We start from the raw sequence: 14,684 nt of genomic DNA, 5'->3' as shown, positions 1-14,684 counted from the left end.
GCAGCGCCGGAGGCCACGCCGCGTCGTCGCCACACTCCCGCGGCTTTCTCCGTCACGCGAGCCTCCTCCGCCACGCCCAGCAGAGGCTCAGTTTTCCCGCGTCACCGCCTAAACGCCGCCTTAGAGGTCACACGAGATGGGGAGGGGAGGGGGGAAAGGGTGTCAGGAAGGGCGGGTTGGGCTGCTGGTAAGGGGAGGGATCTAGGGAGTAAGGGAAAGAGGGCTGGGGAAGGGGAATGGTGGGTGTTGTTGGTTAACTTAAGGGGAGATTGTGGGGGTGGGGTGTACATGTATGGGGAAGAGGAAGGGGAAAGTAGGGAACGGAGTAGCACAGGGAGGAATGAGAATATGGTCAGAGGGGAGAGAGGGAGGGGAGGAGAGAATATGAAGCAGAAGGGAGAGGAAGGAAAGTGTAAGGGAGGGGAGAGGAAGAGGAATATAAGGAGGGGAATGGAGAGGGAGAGGAGGGAGGAGAACGTAGGAGAGTGAAGAGAGGGGAGGGGAGACGTTCTTGAGACAGTACCACCGAGAGGAAGGGGAAGATAGGGGAATAGAAGAGAAGGGGAGGGGAAGGGGAGCAGCTCTTAAGGCAGTAGCACCGATAGGAAGAGGAGGAAAGGGGAACAGAAGAGAAGGGGAGGGGAAGGGGAGAGGAATATGAGTAATGTGAGGGAGGGGAGGAGTTCGCCAGCCGCGCCACCGTAACCGTCGGAGCTCGTGTTATGGGTGTCACGGCCAGCCCGCCAAGGTAGCGCGTCACGTTGCATCACGGGCGGCTGGGGGACGCGGATGTGATTGCGAGACCCGCGGCGCCGGGGACACCTGAACCGCCGACACACCTGGGAACGAGTCTAGGCCGCTCTGCATACCTGAGGACCTTACCTGTGTGTTGCTGATGATCTTTGTTGGTGATGTTAATGACTGGTGATTCTTGTGACGATTAACCTTGCATACCTGTTTAATTAGTTAGTCTGCATACCTGCGAAACCTTACTTGTGTTGTTGATGTTACCTGGTGACTCCTCTGACGATTAACTTTGCATACCTGTTTAATTAGTTAGTCTGCATACCTGCAAAACCTTACCTGTGTTGTTGATGTTACCTGGTGACTCCTCTGACGATTAATCTTGCATACCTTTCATTGATTAGTTACTCTACATATTTTTTTTTACGTCTTATACCAGCACCTTACACCTGGAAACACCTTGATGCTAATTAGTTACCTGGGGACAGTTTGATACCTGAGACATTAATTAGCTACTCTACATACCTTATTACGTCTTCTACCTGCCTTTCATATCTGGGAGCACCTTGGAATTTGATGTTAATTAAGTTACCTTGCATACCTGGTGACATGTCGATACCTGTGACACTAATTAACTTCTCCGTGTACCTGTGAAAACCATATTGCCTACCTGTGTTTAATTAGCACCTTTCTGTATAACCTCTCTACTGTCCACTCATTCGCAATTTCTTTTATCTGAATGGTGTTTAGCGGTCTTTTTTTTTTTTTTGGTTATTGTTGTATTTGTTTATCTGTTGCTCTTGATCTACCTACCTTGCTATGAAAACAAACAAACTGAAAACTCCCTTGATCCCCCTCCCTGCATACCTGTGTAAATGCAATCACCGCCTCTCACACCGGTGACTCTATTGCCCAGCCGTGTCTAGAAATGTAAGCACTCGATCATACCTGTATATTCTGAAGAGGGGGGAGGAGGGACAAGGGGAGCACCTCACTAGTGAATACCATCGGATATTTTTAAACGTGAGAGAACACCTGGCTAAGCGGAGAGGCAGGTAAGGAGGGAGGGAGGGAGGGAGATGCAGTGGGGTAAGTCAGACAGTTCAGGCCGTGTCGTAATAATAACATTACCTAACGTGCAAAGTTGAACCATTACGCCAGCCGCCATGACACCCTCCGCCTCCGCCTCCTCCTCCTCCGCCTCCTCCACCTTATTCTTCTTTTCTTTCCTTCTCTTCGTTCTTCTTCTCCTGCTTCTTCACTTCTTCACCTCCTTTTCCCCTTCCATTTACTCTTGTTCCTCCTTTTCCTCCTCATACTCTTGTTCTTTTCCTTTTTCTTCGTCTTTTTCTCCTTTTTCTTCCTCTTCTTTTCTTTCCTTCTCTTCGTTCTACCCCTCCTGTTTCTTCACCTTTTTGTCTTCGTCATTTTTTTCACTCTTCCACTTACTCCTGTTCCTCCTCCTCCTCCTCCTCCTCCTCCTCCTCCTCCTCTTCCTCTTCTTTGTTTCCTCGAGCTTATGGATTAGTGCCAGCGAGTGTTATTTTACCCGGAAGTTTGCCCCGCCCTAGTGCCCCGCCCCGCCCCGCCGCTGCCCCGTGCAAGGCGGAGGCGGCGGCGGCGGCGGTGGTGACCTACGACGTGGTGATGTTGGTGGTGGTGGTGTGTTGTGTAAAGCGCCGCTGGCAGACAAAGGAAACAGCCGCAGGGGAAGCCAACTGCAGCAATACCACCACCATCACCACCACCTCTGTCACAACCATCACCACCACCGCCACTGACACACACACACACACACACACGACTGTTTCATCCATACATTCCTTTTCCTCCTCCTCCTCCTCCTCCTCCTCATCCTCTTCCTCCTCCTCCTCCTCCTCTTCCTCCTCCTCCTCAATCATCTAGAAATACACTTACATACTATCTGCATTAGTGTGTGTGTGTGTGTGTGTGTGTGTGTGTGTGTTACGTCCAGCCAGCAGTGATTGATTCTGGCCTCACGCCCTTAGCTTACCCCCCACCCCCCTTGCCCCCCAACATCCCCTCCCCATCACCTCACCTTAACCTTTTTTTACACACCCACACACCCACACACCCAGACGCACCCCGCCTCCCTTTCCCCCCTTTGCTTGCTTGCCTCAGTGGTGGTGATGGTGGTGATGGTGGTGGTGGTGCAAGACGTTTAGTAAGCTGTGAGGTAAAGTCTGGCACCTCGTTTCACCTCCACACCTGGGCGGGAAGGTAACGAGGAGGGAAAGGTGACGGCAAGGTGAATTTCCCCTCATTCTGTCCCCGAGAGAGAGAGAGGGAGAAGGGGAGAGGGAGAAGGGGAGAGGGAGAAGGGGAGAGAGAGAAGGGGAGAGAGAGAAGGGGAGAGAGAGAAGGGGAGAGAGAGAGAGAGAGGATAAGGGAAAGGATGCGTAGGATTAACGTTTTCCGTCTTCAAAAGGTCATTCCTATTTTCTCTCTCTCTCTCTCTCTCTCTCTCTCTCTCTCTCTCTCTCTCTCTCTCTCTCTCTCTCGATAAAAGCGGAGGAAATTATGTTATCTTCCCTCCCTCCCTTCTCTCCCTCCCTCCCTCCCTTTATCTGTTTTGCTTTCTTCACTTCTCTCCCTCCCTCCCTCCCTCCCGGTGTTGTGACAGAAGACATTACTCATCACCCATCTTGTAATAATAATAATAATAATAAATAATAATAATAATAGAGGACTTGAACGTACCCAGATGGTGTGAAGTTTTCGTCCTCGGTTTTAATTACATCCTGAAGGTGTGTGGGTGTGTGTGGAGGGGAGTAGAGGTGTAGAGGGGAGGAGAAAAGGTTAGAGGGAGAGGGGAGAGGAAAAGGTGAGAGAGAGAGGGGAGAGAAGCATAACCCTCTCACATTTTTTTAACCTTTCATTCCCCTCGCCCTGAAAAAGCAAACAAGAACCAAACAAAAAATCTCCCACGTATTCCAATCACAAATGACTAACAACATCCTTCTTCCTTCCAGACAAGAGCTTGAGCTGGAGAGCCTGGAGGACAGCGTGTTGGTGGGCGAGGAGGACATGCTGGAGGACAAACACGGATGCCCAGCGTACGTGGCGCCGGAGATTCTCACGTCATCGTCATACTCCGGGCGCGCGGCGGACATGTGGGGCCTCGGCGTCATGCTGTACACGATGCTGGTGGGCAGGTGTGTAGCGCGGCCGTTACCTGTGTGTGGGAGAGGTGTGAAAGAGAAAAGGGTGATAGGATAAGGCGAGAGTGAAGTTATGTTTGTAGATTTTACCTCTTGTTTGTGTGTATATTGGTTGAGTATGTTTGCGGGTGGACAGGTGAGGGGGCCTTACCTGTGTGTGGGAGAGAATGAGGGGCAGAGTAAGGTGTGTGGAAGAGAAAAGTGTGTTAGGGGAAGGCGAGAGTGTAGATATGTTTGTAGATGTTACCTTATGTGTTTATGTGTATATTGGTTGGGTATATTAGCGGGTGGACAGGTGTGTAGCGCGGCCCTTACCTGTGTGTGGGAGAGAGTGCAGTGTGAAAGAGAAAAGGGTGTTAAGGGAAGGCGAAAGTGTAGATATGTTTGTAGATGTTACCTCATGTGTTTGTGTGTTTACATTGGTTAGGTTAGGTTAGGAGTGTGGGAGAGAGGGATAGACAGGGAGAGAGATAGGGAAGGGAAGGGTGTGTGTGTGTGTGTGTGTGTGTGTGTGTGTGTGTGTGTGTGTGTGTGTGTGTGTGTCCCAGTCGGTCAGTCAGTCAGTCAATTTCATGTGTGTATTTGTGTCATTTTGGCCTATTGATGCGATTTGTCAAGACTGTTCAGTAAGTCTTTAATGCTCTGAAAACTCTTACGAAAATGTTACGAAGTTTATTGTTGGAGGATCACAAAGAAATGATGTTGAAAAGTGCTCGACGTACATTTGTTATAATTCTCTTGCGCCTTTTTTTTTGTGTGTGTGTGCGAGGTATTTAGCAACCTTTGGCGAAATCGTACAAATCTTTATATTTAGAACGTCGTAACTGCATTGTCAAGAGCACACGATATGTTTCTATTAATCTTTGACCTCTTAATCTGAAAAACTATTCGATGTAGAGACTTTTCAGGCCATTTAGTAACATTCATAGATATCATTATATTGTGTTTTCCGGCGCACCGTTAAAATCGTGTCGAGTACGTTATACATTTTTAATCTTCGACTTTCTTTTTTTGCGTGTATGTGTGTGTGTTTGTGTGGAACTGTCCTTCGTATACTGCATTCATATAACTTAGCAAAACACTCTTGGCTCACTCATAACTTTACATATTTTCTGGGTATATTCAAAGCGACGTCAGTAATCATAAGTTCACGTCTCTGTTTTTTGTGCGGAATTGATAGAGGTCTAAAATTGGCGAATCCTTCAGTAAGCTTCTTGGAGATCATTGACACGCATCCAATAACCTCTCGCCTCGATTTCTTCATATGTGCGTCTATCTGTGTGTCCGGGGGGAGCTGATCGAGGTGCAGTTGTCGAAACATTTAGTAACACATCCGGAGAGCATTGACACGTATCCATCGTTCTCTCACCCCGATCTCTTTGTGTCTGAGGGGGAACTGATCGAGGTCTAAGCGTTGTCGAAACCTTTAGTAACACACCCCCTCGAGATCGTTGACAACTTGGAGCACTGTCGTAACGGGGCGGGAATGTGTTCGTCCCCTCACGCGTGGAGTCACAAGTAGGTGAGGGCGACGAGGAGGCATTGTTGTGACAGGCGGGCGGTTGAATATTTTCCTCCGCTTTTATGGCATAGCAAGGCAAGACATGGCTTTTGTATGCTTTACGCCTCACGTCTCTTGTAGGCTAAAGTGACACGTATTACCGGCAATATCTTCGTGTTTTTTTATTGTTGTTTCAGTGTTTGGATAAGTGTGTGTGTGTTTTTCTGTCTTGCGAGCGTGTGTTAGGAGGTTGGTGTGTGTGTGTGTGTGTGTGTGTGTGTTTTCAAGGCCTTTTTCGCTAGTGGATCATGTTTTAGGTGACTGCGTTTTTTGCATGCGTGTTTACAGTTGAGATACCGCGATGTCAGGTTAGGTTAGGGTTTGCGAGGGTGTGTCTTGTGCTGCCCCGCCCTTCCTTACACTCTATTCTCCTTCCTCTCTCACTATCCATCCTCCTTCCTCTCCTCTTCCTCCTTCCTCTTCCTCACTTCCTCTCTCCCATCCTTAATTGCCTATCCTCCTCCTTCCCCTCTTTCTCCCTTGTTCACTCCCTATTATCCCCTACCTGCCCCCCCTGTCAGGTCAATGCGTGGTGCTAACGATCCCCTCCCCCCGCAGGTACCCCTTCCACCACTCCGACACGTCCTCGCTGTTCGCCAAGATCCGCTGCGGGGAGTTCAAGGTGCCGGAGTGGGTCAGCTCCCGCGCCCGCCACCTCATCACCGCCCTGCTGCGCCGCGACCCCGCCCGCCGCCTCGCCGTGCACGACGTCCTCTCCCACCCGTGGCTCACCCGCCCACCCCGCGATCACCCACCCAGGGACCCCACCGACCACACCGTCCCCAGCATGTCTCTCCCGCCACACTCCACCTTCCCACACTCTCCCAAGGGCTCCAGCTCCTCCAGCAGCCACACTCCGAGCCTGTTCGGCCTGTAGGTCCTCCACCCCGGCCTGCTGCTGCTGCTACTGCTGCTGCTGCTACTGCTACCACTGCTGCTGCTGCCGTACTCCGGTGCCCGCAGCGTTGCCATGCCCACCACTCATTTTAACACGTGGCCATACACTTCTCACCTCCTCTCAGCGTCTCTCAGCACCGGCAGCGTGTAATGGCAGTGTCCAGGGTTCCGTCGCGTCCTCTACCTTGAACAAAGTCCGAGATTGGTGTAGCCTAAGTTACCTATCGTTAAGGTGCGCCGCCGCCGCCGCCACAAACCTCGCCCCACCAGCGGGGCCGCAGCCTGGGCCGCGTCCTGCCGCCCGCCGTTCAGGGAGTAATTATCGGGCCGCGCCGCCACGTCCAGGCCAGGGAGTAGCAACACTAGTACACACACAGAAGGTTGTGATGCAGCCCCGGACCACGCCCGGCGCGGTCGGCAGCCACGCCACGGACCTCTGGTGGAGCAGCCGAGGCGAGGTCACTATGCCAATGTAATGTTATGGAACACAACAACAGAGGTGCTGGTGCTTTCAAAGCCTTCACTAATTTTTTAAAGAATATTAAGAAGAAATCCAGTCCTATAGGGTTTCAGATTATGTCCATTGCGTATTTTGTAAATGCTTTCCATATCAAAAATGCAACTTGCTGTGAGAGTATAATTCATTACGGAAGAAACTTCTTTGGTATTGTTGCAGCAAGTAAAAATTTACCTTCTGTGGCCTGAGAGCTGTCGAGAAGCAATGAAGTTGAAGTTGCAATATTTTTCACGGATTCCAGCGGATCGGCTTGGCAGGGCAGAACTTCCTAAGGCACGCTCCGGCGTCGTCCAGAGCAAGGTTATACTTGAAAAAATCTGTGATAATAGCATCTTCAAGGCTGTTCTTAAAGGCTTCACTAAAATATGCGTCTGCTTGCGTGCCGCGAGGCGGGTCCGGCCGAGAGCCGCCTTGGGACGAGTTCCAGGGAGTGAGTGTGTGAGCTCGTGTAGCCTGAAGATGTATCACCCTCGAAGGATGTTGTTAGGAATCCTTTAGCATTATGGTGTCGTAGGATCAATGGCAAGACATGTAAGAAGCTCTTTACCTCTTTCTTCTATGTAATTTAAAACTATTTTCTATCAATTGCAAGTAAAGTACAAGATTAATAAGTAGGATGTAAGTTGTGTTCTGTGTGCGGGTACTGTGTGGTGTAGCGCGAGGTAGCTGCTCTCCCGGGCAGTGCCAGGGGCGCCGCTGGCCTCCTGTGGGCACGGCTCTGTTTCGTAAGACCCACAGCGTTATCTTTATATCATAACCTACAAATACAATGCATTCAAGGCTTCACATTTCCAAGCCTCTAGACTGGTTATTTATGTACTGGTGTATATTTTTTTATTGCCATTAACGATATGCAAGGAAAATACCGTAGTTGTATTTTGTTGTTTTGTTTTCTGCTTCTTTGTGCGGGAAGGAGGGTTGTAAGGAGGATGACTTACAAGCAGTCTGGAACAAAATTTTTTCTTGGTTTGGTGAAGGATGAGCAGCTACTTCCCCTGTGTATTGCTTGTGTGTGAAGTGGAGGTTGTCGACCCCTGCTGTGTCATGATGTTTTCTTCTCTGTCTGAATGAATCTGATGTCAGTGTATGTGTGTGTGTCTACTGAGGATATTATTATGCAACTTGGTCATGTCTGTTCTGAAAGGGGGTGCCGGTGTAGCAGACGAAGAGCACTATCATTTTCACAACACAGATACAAAAAAAGATTTACGTCATTACTACGTATGGAAGAATTACCCGTTTTTTCCTTAATTGTTCACGCTATCTGCCGTTTGAATCTGAAACTGCATCTTCACGCTACCTTAAGACAAAGGATCGGAAAGACTCTACCTGATCATTTGCAGTCCTATGTTTTCGTAGGAGTGCCATGTGTCAAATCTTCCCCACCTCTTCCCTGGTGAGTGTGAGGGTCGGGGGCAACACTCGCCTCCCCCCAGGGTGTTACAAGTGTGTTGATGGCATTGATCTTGTCAGGGGATCGCGCATCACAAGTGTTGGGACGTTCTTCTCTCAGTGTTCGGCTGAGCAATAGTTTTTCCTGTAAATATCTGAAGCTAAACTCGCTGTATACTTGCATTGTAATCGCTACTTTTCCTTGACTTCTTATTAATTTTGTTCCCAATGCTAGTCTTTAACACGGCTAATAATATGACAGTTGTTTTAGACTGGATTACGTGAATTTGTTATAAGATTCAAGGTAATGCGTTCTCCTGACCTTGTGATTTGTATATACAATTTCAATTTAGATATTTATTTACGTTGAGCCGGGAGTCTGGCGAGGCCGGTGGGCTGCCGAGGGTACGGATGGCCAAGGGTAGGCGTTAGTGCATGCTTGAGGGCCACACTGGGGAGGATGGATAGCAAAAACCAAATTGAATGTTTCTTGAGTTGGCAATGCTTTTTTTGTTACTAGGTGTACTTGGTTTATATGAGAAGCTTTTTTTCAACACGAGTTAAAAGTGAGCGTAAATTGTGTTTAAGTTCATCTTGGATTCATTTTTTGAGTTTATTCATATATTTAGTATACATACATATATAGTACTATATGTATTGCAGTGCATACTATACTCAGCTATAACTTGTGTTTGTAGTTCTTGTGAATTCTGCCATGAGTCTGCCATGTGTGCAATATTGTTACTCTTGAGGGGGATGCTTCGTTTCCAGTCACTTTCCGTCGCGTCAAGAGTACTACTGAAGGCAGGACGAGTGCAAGGCCGGCAGCTGTAGCCTCGGTGTTGTGACGGTACCACAGGGTCCATCTCTCCATATCCTACTGTTTAGAACACCCAGTGACTCCAGTGCTGCAAGGGGCACATGCAGACCACTGTTCCTATAGAGTTAGTGTAGGATGACCTCAGAGTGTAGTTCATTAACCCCGTACTAAACAAACGCCACTTCTGTATACTACTGTTCTGCGGCGATGACCGTCATACAGGGATGTGTCTGTGTGCAGGGTTCCATGGTCCTGTGAGGCCAAATTAGATGTCAGCATTTGAGGCAAGACTGTAAATTATTTATTCTATGGCACTTTTTCTTTGCCAACCTAAAATTGCCAAGGCGATCAGCAACTGTCAGCTGAGAGTGAAGGTGATGCTGCCCGGAACACCGTATTTCAAAAGCAACCTTGAATGTTCTTAAGTATGATATTGCTTTCGATCTGTGTTCCTTGAGATCAAAATGCAGAAACTCAGGATCTAGCCAAGTCAGGGTGAACCACACAATGTTACATCACTCATGATTAACTTGATTTGAAAAGGTTTTTGTATTGTCACAAGGTCTGAGTCAGGGAGATATGGCAGGCAGGTTATAGCTGTCAGAGTAATGTGAGGTGACTACACAAAAGTATCATGCACATAACTGATAAATTTGCAGTATAAAGACACCACAGAAGTGTATTTTGTAGTTCGAGAAACCATTAGTATGCCACTGTAAACATATCTGATCTGACTGTAAGAGCCATGTTGGACATACCTTGCTATATGATGCTCATGTAAATATATTTTTTTGTACATACATACTGTACTGTGAATATTCCATGTTACAATAAAACTACTTGTGAAAAAACGATGACTTTTATGAAATGCCTTGTGATGAAAGGATGGGATGAGAAGGGTGAAACTGAGGTGGTTTGGACGGGTGAAAAGGATGAAAAAAAGTGACCGTGAAGATGAGGAATGTGAGCACTGACAGAAAGGTGAGTATGACTGTGGAGCGACGAGGCAGACAGACAAATAAAAGAGAGAGAAGTTTGTGAAGCATAAATATCAGCAACTAGGGAACAAGACCGACTTAGTGAAGCATGGAAGAAGTATTACAAAGCAAAACAAAGCAAAAAAAGTAGAGTAAACTGAACCAGGTAATACTGACTCGGGAGATACAAGTAAAAGTTGAGAAGCATAAAAATCAAGTGACAAAAACTGGGTAACAAAACCGACTTATTGGTGAGCGAAGGCAAAGCAAAAAAAGTAGAGTAAGCTGAACCAAATGAAACTGACTCGAACGGACAGAGAGGCGAAGGTTGAAACACAGACAGACACCCATTTTTAAGCCACAGGACCGACATATTCAAGCATGCACGGAGAGCGTCTTGGAGCCTCGCAGAAAGACTTAGGAGCGAAAAATTACAGGGCAAACTAAGCCGAATGATGAAACGACTGAAAATACCTACCCACAGCACGCCAGAACAGATAGTTAAGAGCTCTATAAATAACCCAACCCTCGGCGCCGTGGCCTGCTCAACATCCTCATCTGGCGGTCATATTTCCCGAGCCAAACAGAGCGTGGACCAGAATCAAAGACAATTAAAGTGAAAGGGAAAACAAATGAGTAAAAAAAGAGGGCCATAGATACCTTCACACGCACACACATACACACACACACGCTTGTCTAGACACTGCCAGGGGCGAACGTACCCAGGAAGGACCAGCCAGAGGAGGTAAGAGCCCGCTGAAGCTGCTTAGATATATATACTACAAAGAATATATATATGACCCGGATTCTCAGATGCTTTAGGCTCCCACAACAACGATTTCCAAGGGTAATAATGGAGATTAGTCGGGTTTTCATAAGTGTTTTTCAAGTTCATGGTGTAGATGCATTGTTAAACTATCACTAGGCACATAAAGCTACCCATGGGCATACTAACACCACCTCTACGATTTCCAAGGTCGTAAAGGAGATTAGTCGGGTTCTAATGAGTGTTTTTCAAGTTCATGGTACAGAAGCCTTGTCAAACTATCACTAGGCACATAAAGCTACCCATGGGCATACTAACACCACCTCTACGAAAGCCTTAATGAATGTGGATGTGTGAGTTCTGAAATGTTTGAGGACACGGGCCATATAAGCTGTCTCATGAGTGTTTTTTCAAGTTCATGGTGTAGATGCCTTGTCACACTATCACTAGGCACATAAAGCTACCCATGGGCATACTAACACCACCTCTACTTAAGCCTTAATGAATGTGGATGTGTGAGTTCTGAAATGTTTGAGGACACGGGCCATATAAGCTGTCTCATGAGTGTTTTTTCAAGTTCATGGTGTAGATGCCTTGTCACACTATCACTAGGCACATAAAGCTACCCATGGGCATACTAACACCACCTCTACTTAAGCCTTAATGAATGTGGATGTGTGAGTTCTGAAATGTTTGAGGACACGGGCCATATAAGCTGTCTCATGAGTGTTTTTTCAAGTTCATGGTGTAGATGCCTTGTCACACTATCACTAGGCACGTAAAGCTACCCATGGGCATACTAACACCACCTCTACGAAAGCCTTAACGAATGTAGTTGTGTGAGCTCCTAGATGTTTGAGGACACGGACCCTATAAGCTTTCTCCGCATTCACATAGATTTGCATACGTGATGACATATGAATTGGTCTTTTATGGCGCCTCAGACCCGCTAATGGTGCCCAGAAAGGAGGTAAAAGGAGGGTACGAAGCTGCTGGGTGGGTATTGTGGAGTCAGGAACGAGTCGAGTGGAAGTGATTTAAGAGACAAAAACCTTCTCTTTGAACCTTGTAACTGACACTAAGCCATTATCACTGCTCTCTCGTCCCTGTTGCTTTCCATGAGAGGTTATATTTTTTGAAGGTTACAGTTCCTTATTTCATTGTATTTACTTATTCATTAAAAGGAAGAAATCGAAGAGACAAAAACCTCTTCGAACCTTGTGACTGAAGCTTTGCCATCATCACTGTTCTCTCGTCCCTGTTGCTTTCCGTGAGAGGTTATATTTTTTGAAGGTTACAGTTCCTTATTTCATTGTATTTACTTATTCATTAAAGTTATATTTTTTGAAGGTTACAGTTCCTTATTTCATTGTATTTACTTATTCATTAAAAGGAAGAAATTGAAGAGACAAAAACCTCTTCGAACCTTGAGAAGCTTTGCCATCATCACTGTTCTCTCGTTCCTGTTGCCTTCCTGAGATATTACATAGTTGGAAAGGGTTACAGTTCCTTATTTGATTGTACATATATTCATTCATTTACGTGTCTATAAAGAGGGAGGTCGAAAGAAGGGATCAAAGAGTGTATAAACTTCAAACTGTAAGTGGATGATTCCTTCTCCACCAGCACTATCCGACTCTATATATCCCGTTCCACTGGTAGTATTCCTGGGAGATCTCTTCAACCGCGAATGTTAAGTATATATCTCGTAAAAGTTCTTTCCCCGAGTGACTACAGTGACTGAAAGTGTTGGACAACCTCGTTTTCCTCCACGACGGACGTATACAACAGTGCGGCTCATGGCTTCACTTACAAGATACATCCCTCTTCCACCCACACTTCTCTATACACACATACAACATACATCCCTCTTCCACCCACACTTCTCTCTATACACACATACACCATACAGCCCTCTTCCACCTACACTTCCCTATACACTCCTTAAACCCCATACTCACCCCTCTTCCCCCTTCAAGTTTGGCGCATCCCAGGTAGGTAGACAGGCAAAGGGAAGGTAGGCAGGTAGGTAGGTATGGGTATATGGTACTCGTGGGGTGAGACACATACCATTCTAGCCTGGCATGTGTTTACCGCGTGTAGTGAGTGAGCGAGCTGGCACATTACCTCGAGATAACCCTCATGACGTGTAGTGTCTCGTAAATAAAGGAGGAGAAGAAGGAAATATGAAAGATGAAAAGGAAGATGAATATGCAAAAAAGAGGGAAAATGATGGAGAGGAATAAAAGAAACAAACGCAGGAAAGAGCAAAAGGAGATGAGAAAAAGAAGGAGAGAAACAACAACAAAAATAATAGATAGAAGTAGTGTCGTCACCGCTTGGCTCTAGACCTGTAAAAGAGAAAAGCAGGAAAGAAGAGAAGAGCAAACGAAAGGCTAGAATAAAGAAACAGAGAACGAGATAAAATAAAGAAATAGGAGAAAGGAGAAACGAAAAAGAATGAAAGAAAAAGAGCCTACGTGTCTTAGCTTCCCCAGCAAGACCTAAGAGCCACATTTAGACTAGAGTGTTCCAGGTTGTTGCAGGGGGAAGAGGAGAAAGGGGATAAGTAAATGTGGGCTAATGTGACGAAGATGGGCACTGAGGCACCGCGCAGCTATCCCCAATGCCCCGAACTTAATCTCCTAAATGGTTCTCATGTCATCTTCCTTCCTACCCTCGCCGCCAGGGGTTCAGGTGGCTGCATGATGGGACCCGTGCGTGGAGGCCTTGGTGCCAGGGTACGTGGAGTGGGCGGCAGTGGCTGTGACTCACTCCACAAGACATCTGCAGCGGTGATCAGAGGGCACACGGTTAATTGCAGTTACAGTCAGTCATGCCGCCTCCACGTGACACATGCTGAAGTAACGCATTCCCTTATAGATACCTACTCATGCGGTTTTTTTTTGTCTGCCTCTGTTTTAAATATATTGGTTCTCTTTGCCAAGGTATGCGATGACTATGGCAGATAATGTCCTGAGTCGTAGTTAATGAGTCTTTCTTTCTCAACCCAGAAAATTTATAATATGTTTCTTTGTACTGCTTCCTGTTTCTCATCCACAAGTTATGGCTGTCCTCCTTATTTTATGCAGTGACATTACTTATCTTTTCAGTTCATCCTGTAACATTCTTTGCTGGTATGCCAACTTTGTCCTTGCTATAATAAAAAATAGTCTTGCCGCCAGTGATACACTCGTCTTATTGTCCAGGGGGAGGTACCGCCCCCTCCCTTGTTGTGCTTTCCTTCCTACCATTGTATCTTTTTAGTTTCATGGTGCTACCTACACATGTATTAATAGTTGTATAATCACACTCTGTACTGCCTGGGGGTTGGGATGGCATGTTCCTCCCTTCTCCCTTGTTGTTTACCTGCAACAATAAACTATCAATCAATCAGTCAATCCTTTGGCACCCTTGTATGAAGCGTGCGAAGACAAACAGGAGCATCACTTGGTCTGTTCAAACGAAGTATTCTATTGGGGGTCAAGTGGCGTTTGTCAGGCGTCTCCTGAATGGCTGGGTTCTTTTTATGCTCTCATGGTCGTCAGTCACACGTGCTCTGTGTCGTGCTACACTTTTCTATATTAGTTGCCTTGGCTCACCTCTTATTCAGGATAAATGGTTACGGGTGGCACTATTAAACTCGGCAGTGATTGTAAGACTCACATACTTCTGTAAAAAAATGGTATTTTAATTATGACGACCAAAGTGTTCATATCACTTTTTACATCTCGTTGCCATTTGCAAGAGTTATTGAATATGGATTAAAATGAACCATTTCATCTATAAAGAGAAATCATTTGAACACGACGGTGTAACCAGATTATA

General features: G+C 46.6%; 1 protein-coding gene across 2 annotated transcripts in view; it reads left to right on the top strand.

Moving 5' to 3' along the window:
- The window catches only part of LOC127003459 (tribbles homolog 2-like), an 86,364-nt gene extending 78,854 nt beyond the window's left edge, over nucleotides 1-7,510 (top strand). For both annotated transcript variants that reach the window (XM_050870178.1, XM_050870177.1), the window contains exons 4-5: nucleotides 3,738-3,920; nucleotides 6,046-7,510. In XM_050870178.1, coding sequence (XP_050726135.1) covers nucleotides 3,738-3,920; nucleotides 6,046-6,364 — 502 coding nt within the window. In that variant the 3' untranslated portion in view covers nucleotides 6,365-7,510. The remainder of the gene's footprint in view (nucleotides 1-3,737; nucleotides 3,921-6,045) is intronic.
- The last annotated feature ends 7,174 nt before the right edge of the window (nucleotides 7,511-14,684 follow it).

Source organism: Eriocheir sinensis, chromosome 25 (genome assembly GCF_024679095.1).
Source record: "Eriocheir sinensis breed Jianghai 21 chromosome 25, ASM2467909v1, whole genome shotgun sequence".
Taxonomy (NCBI): Eukaryota; Metazoa; Arthropoda; class Malacostraca; order Decapoda; family Varunidae; genus Eriocheir; species Eriocheir sinensis.
This window is presented reverse-complemented; position numbering and strand designations above follow the sequence as displayed.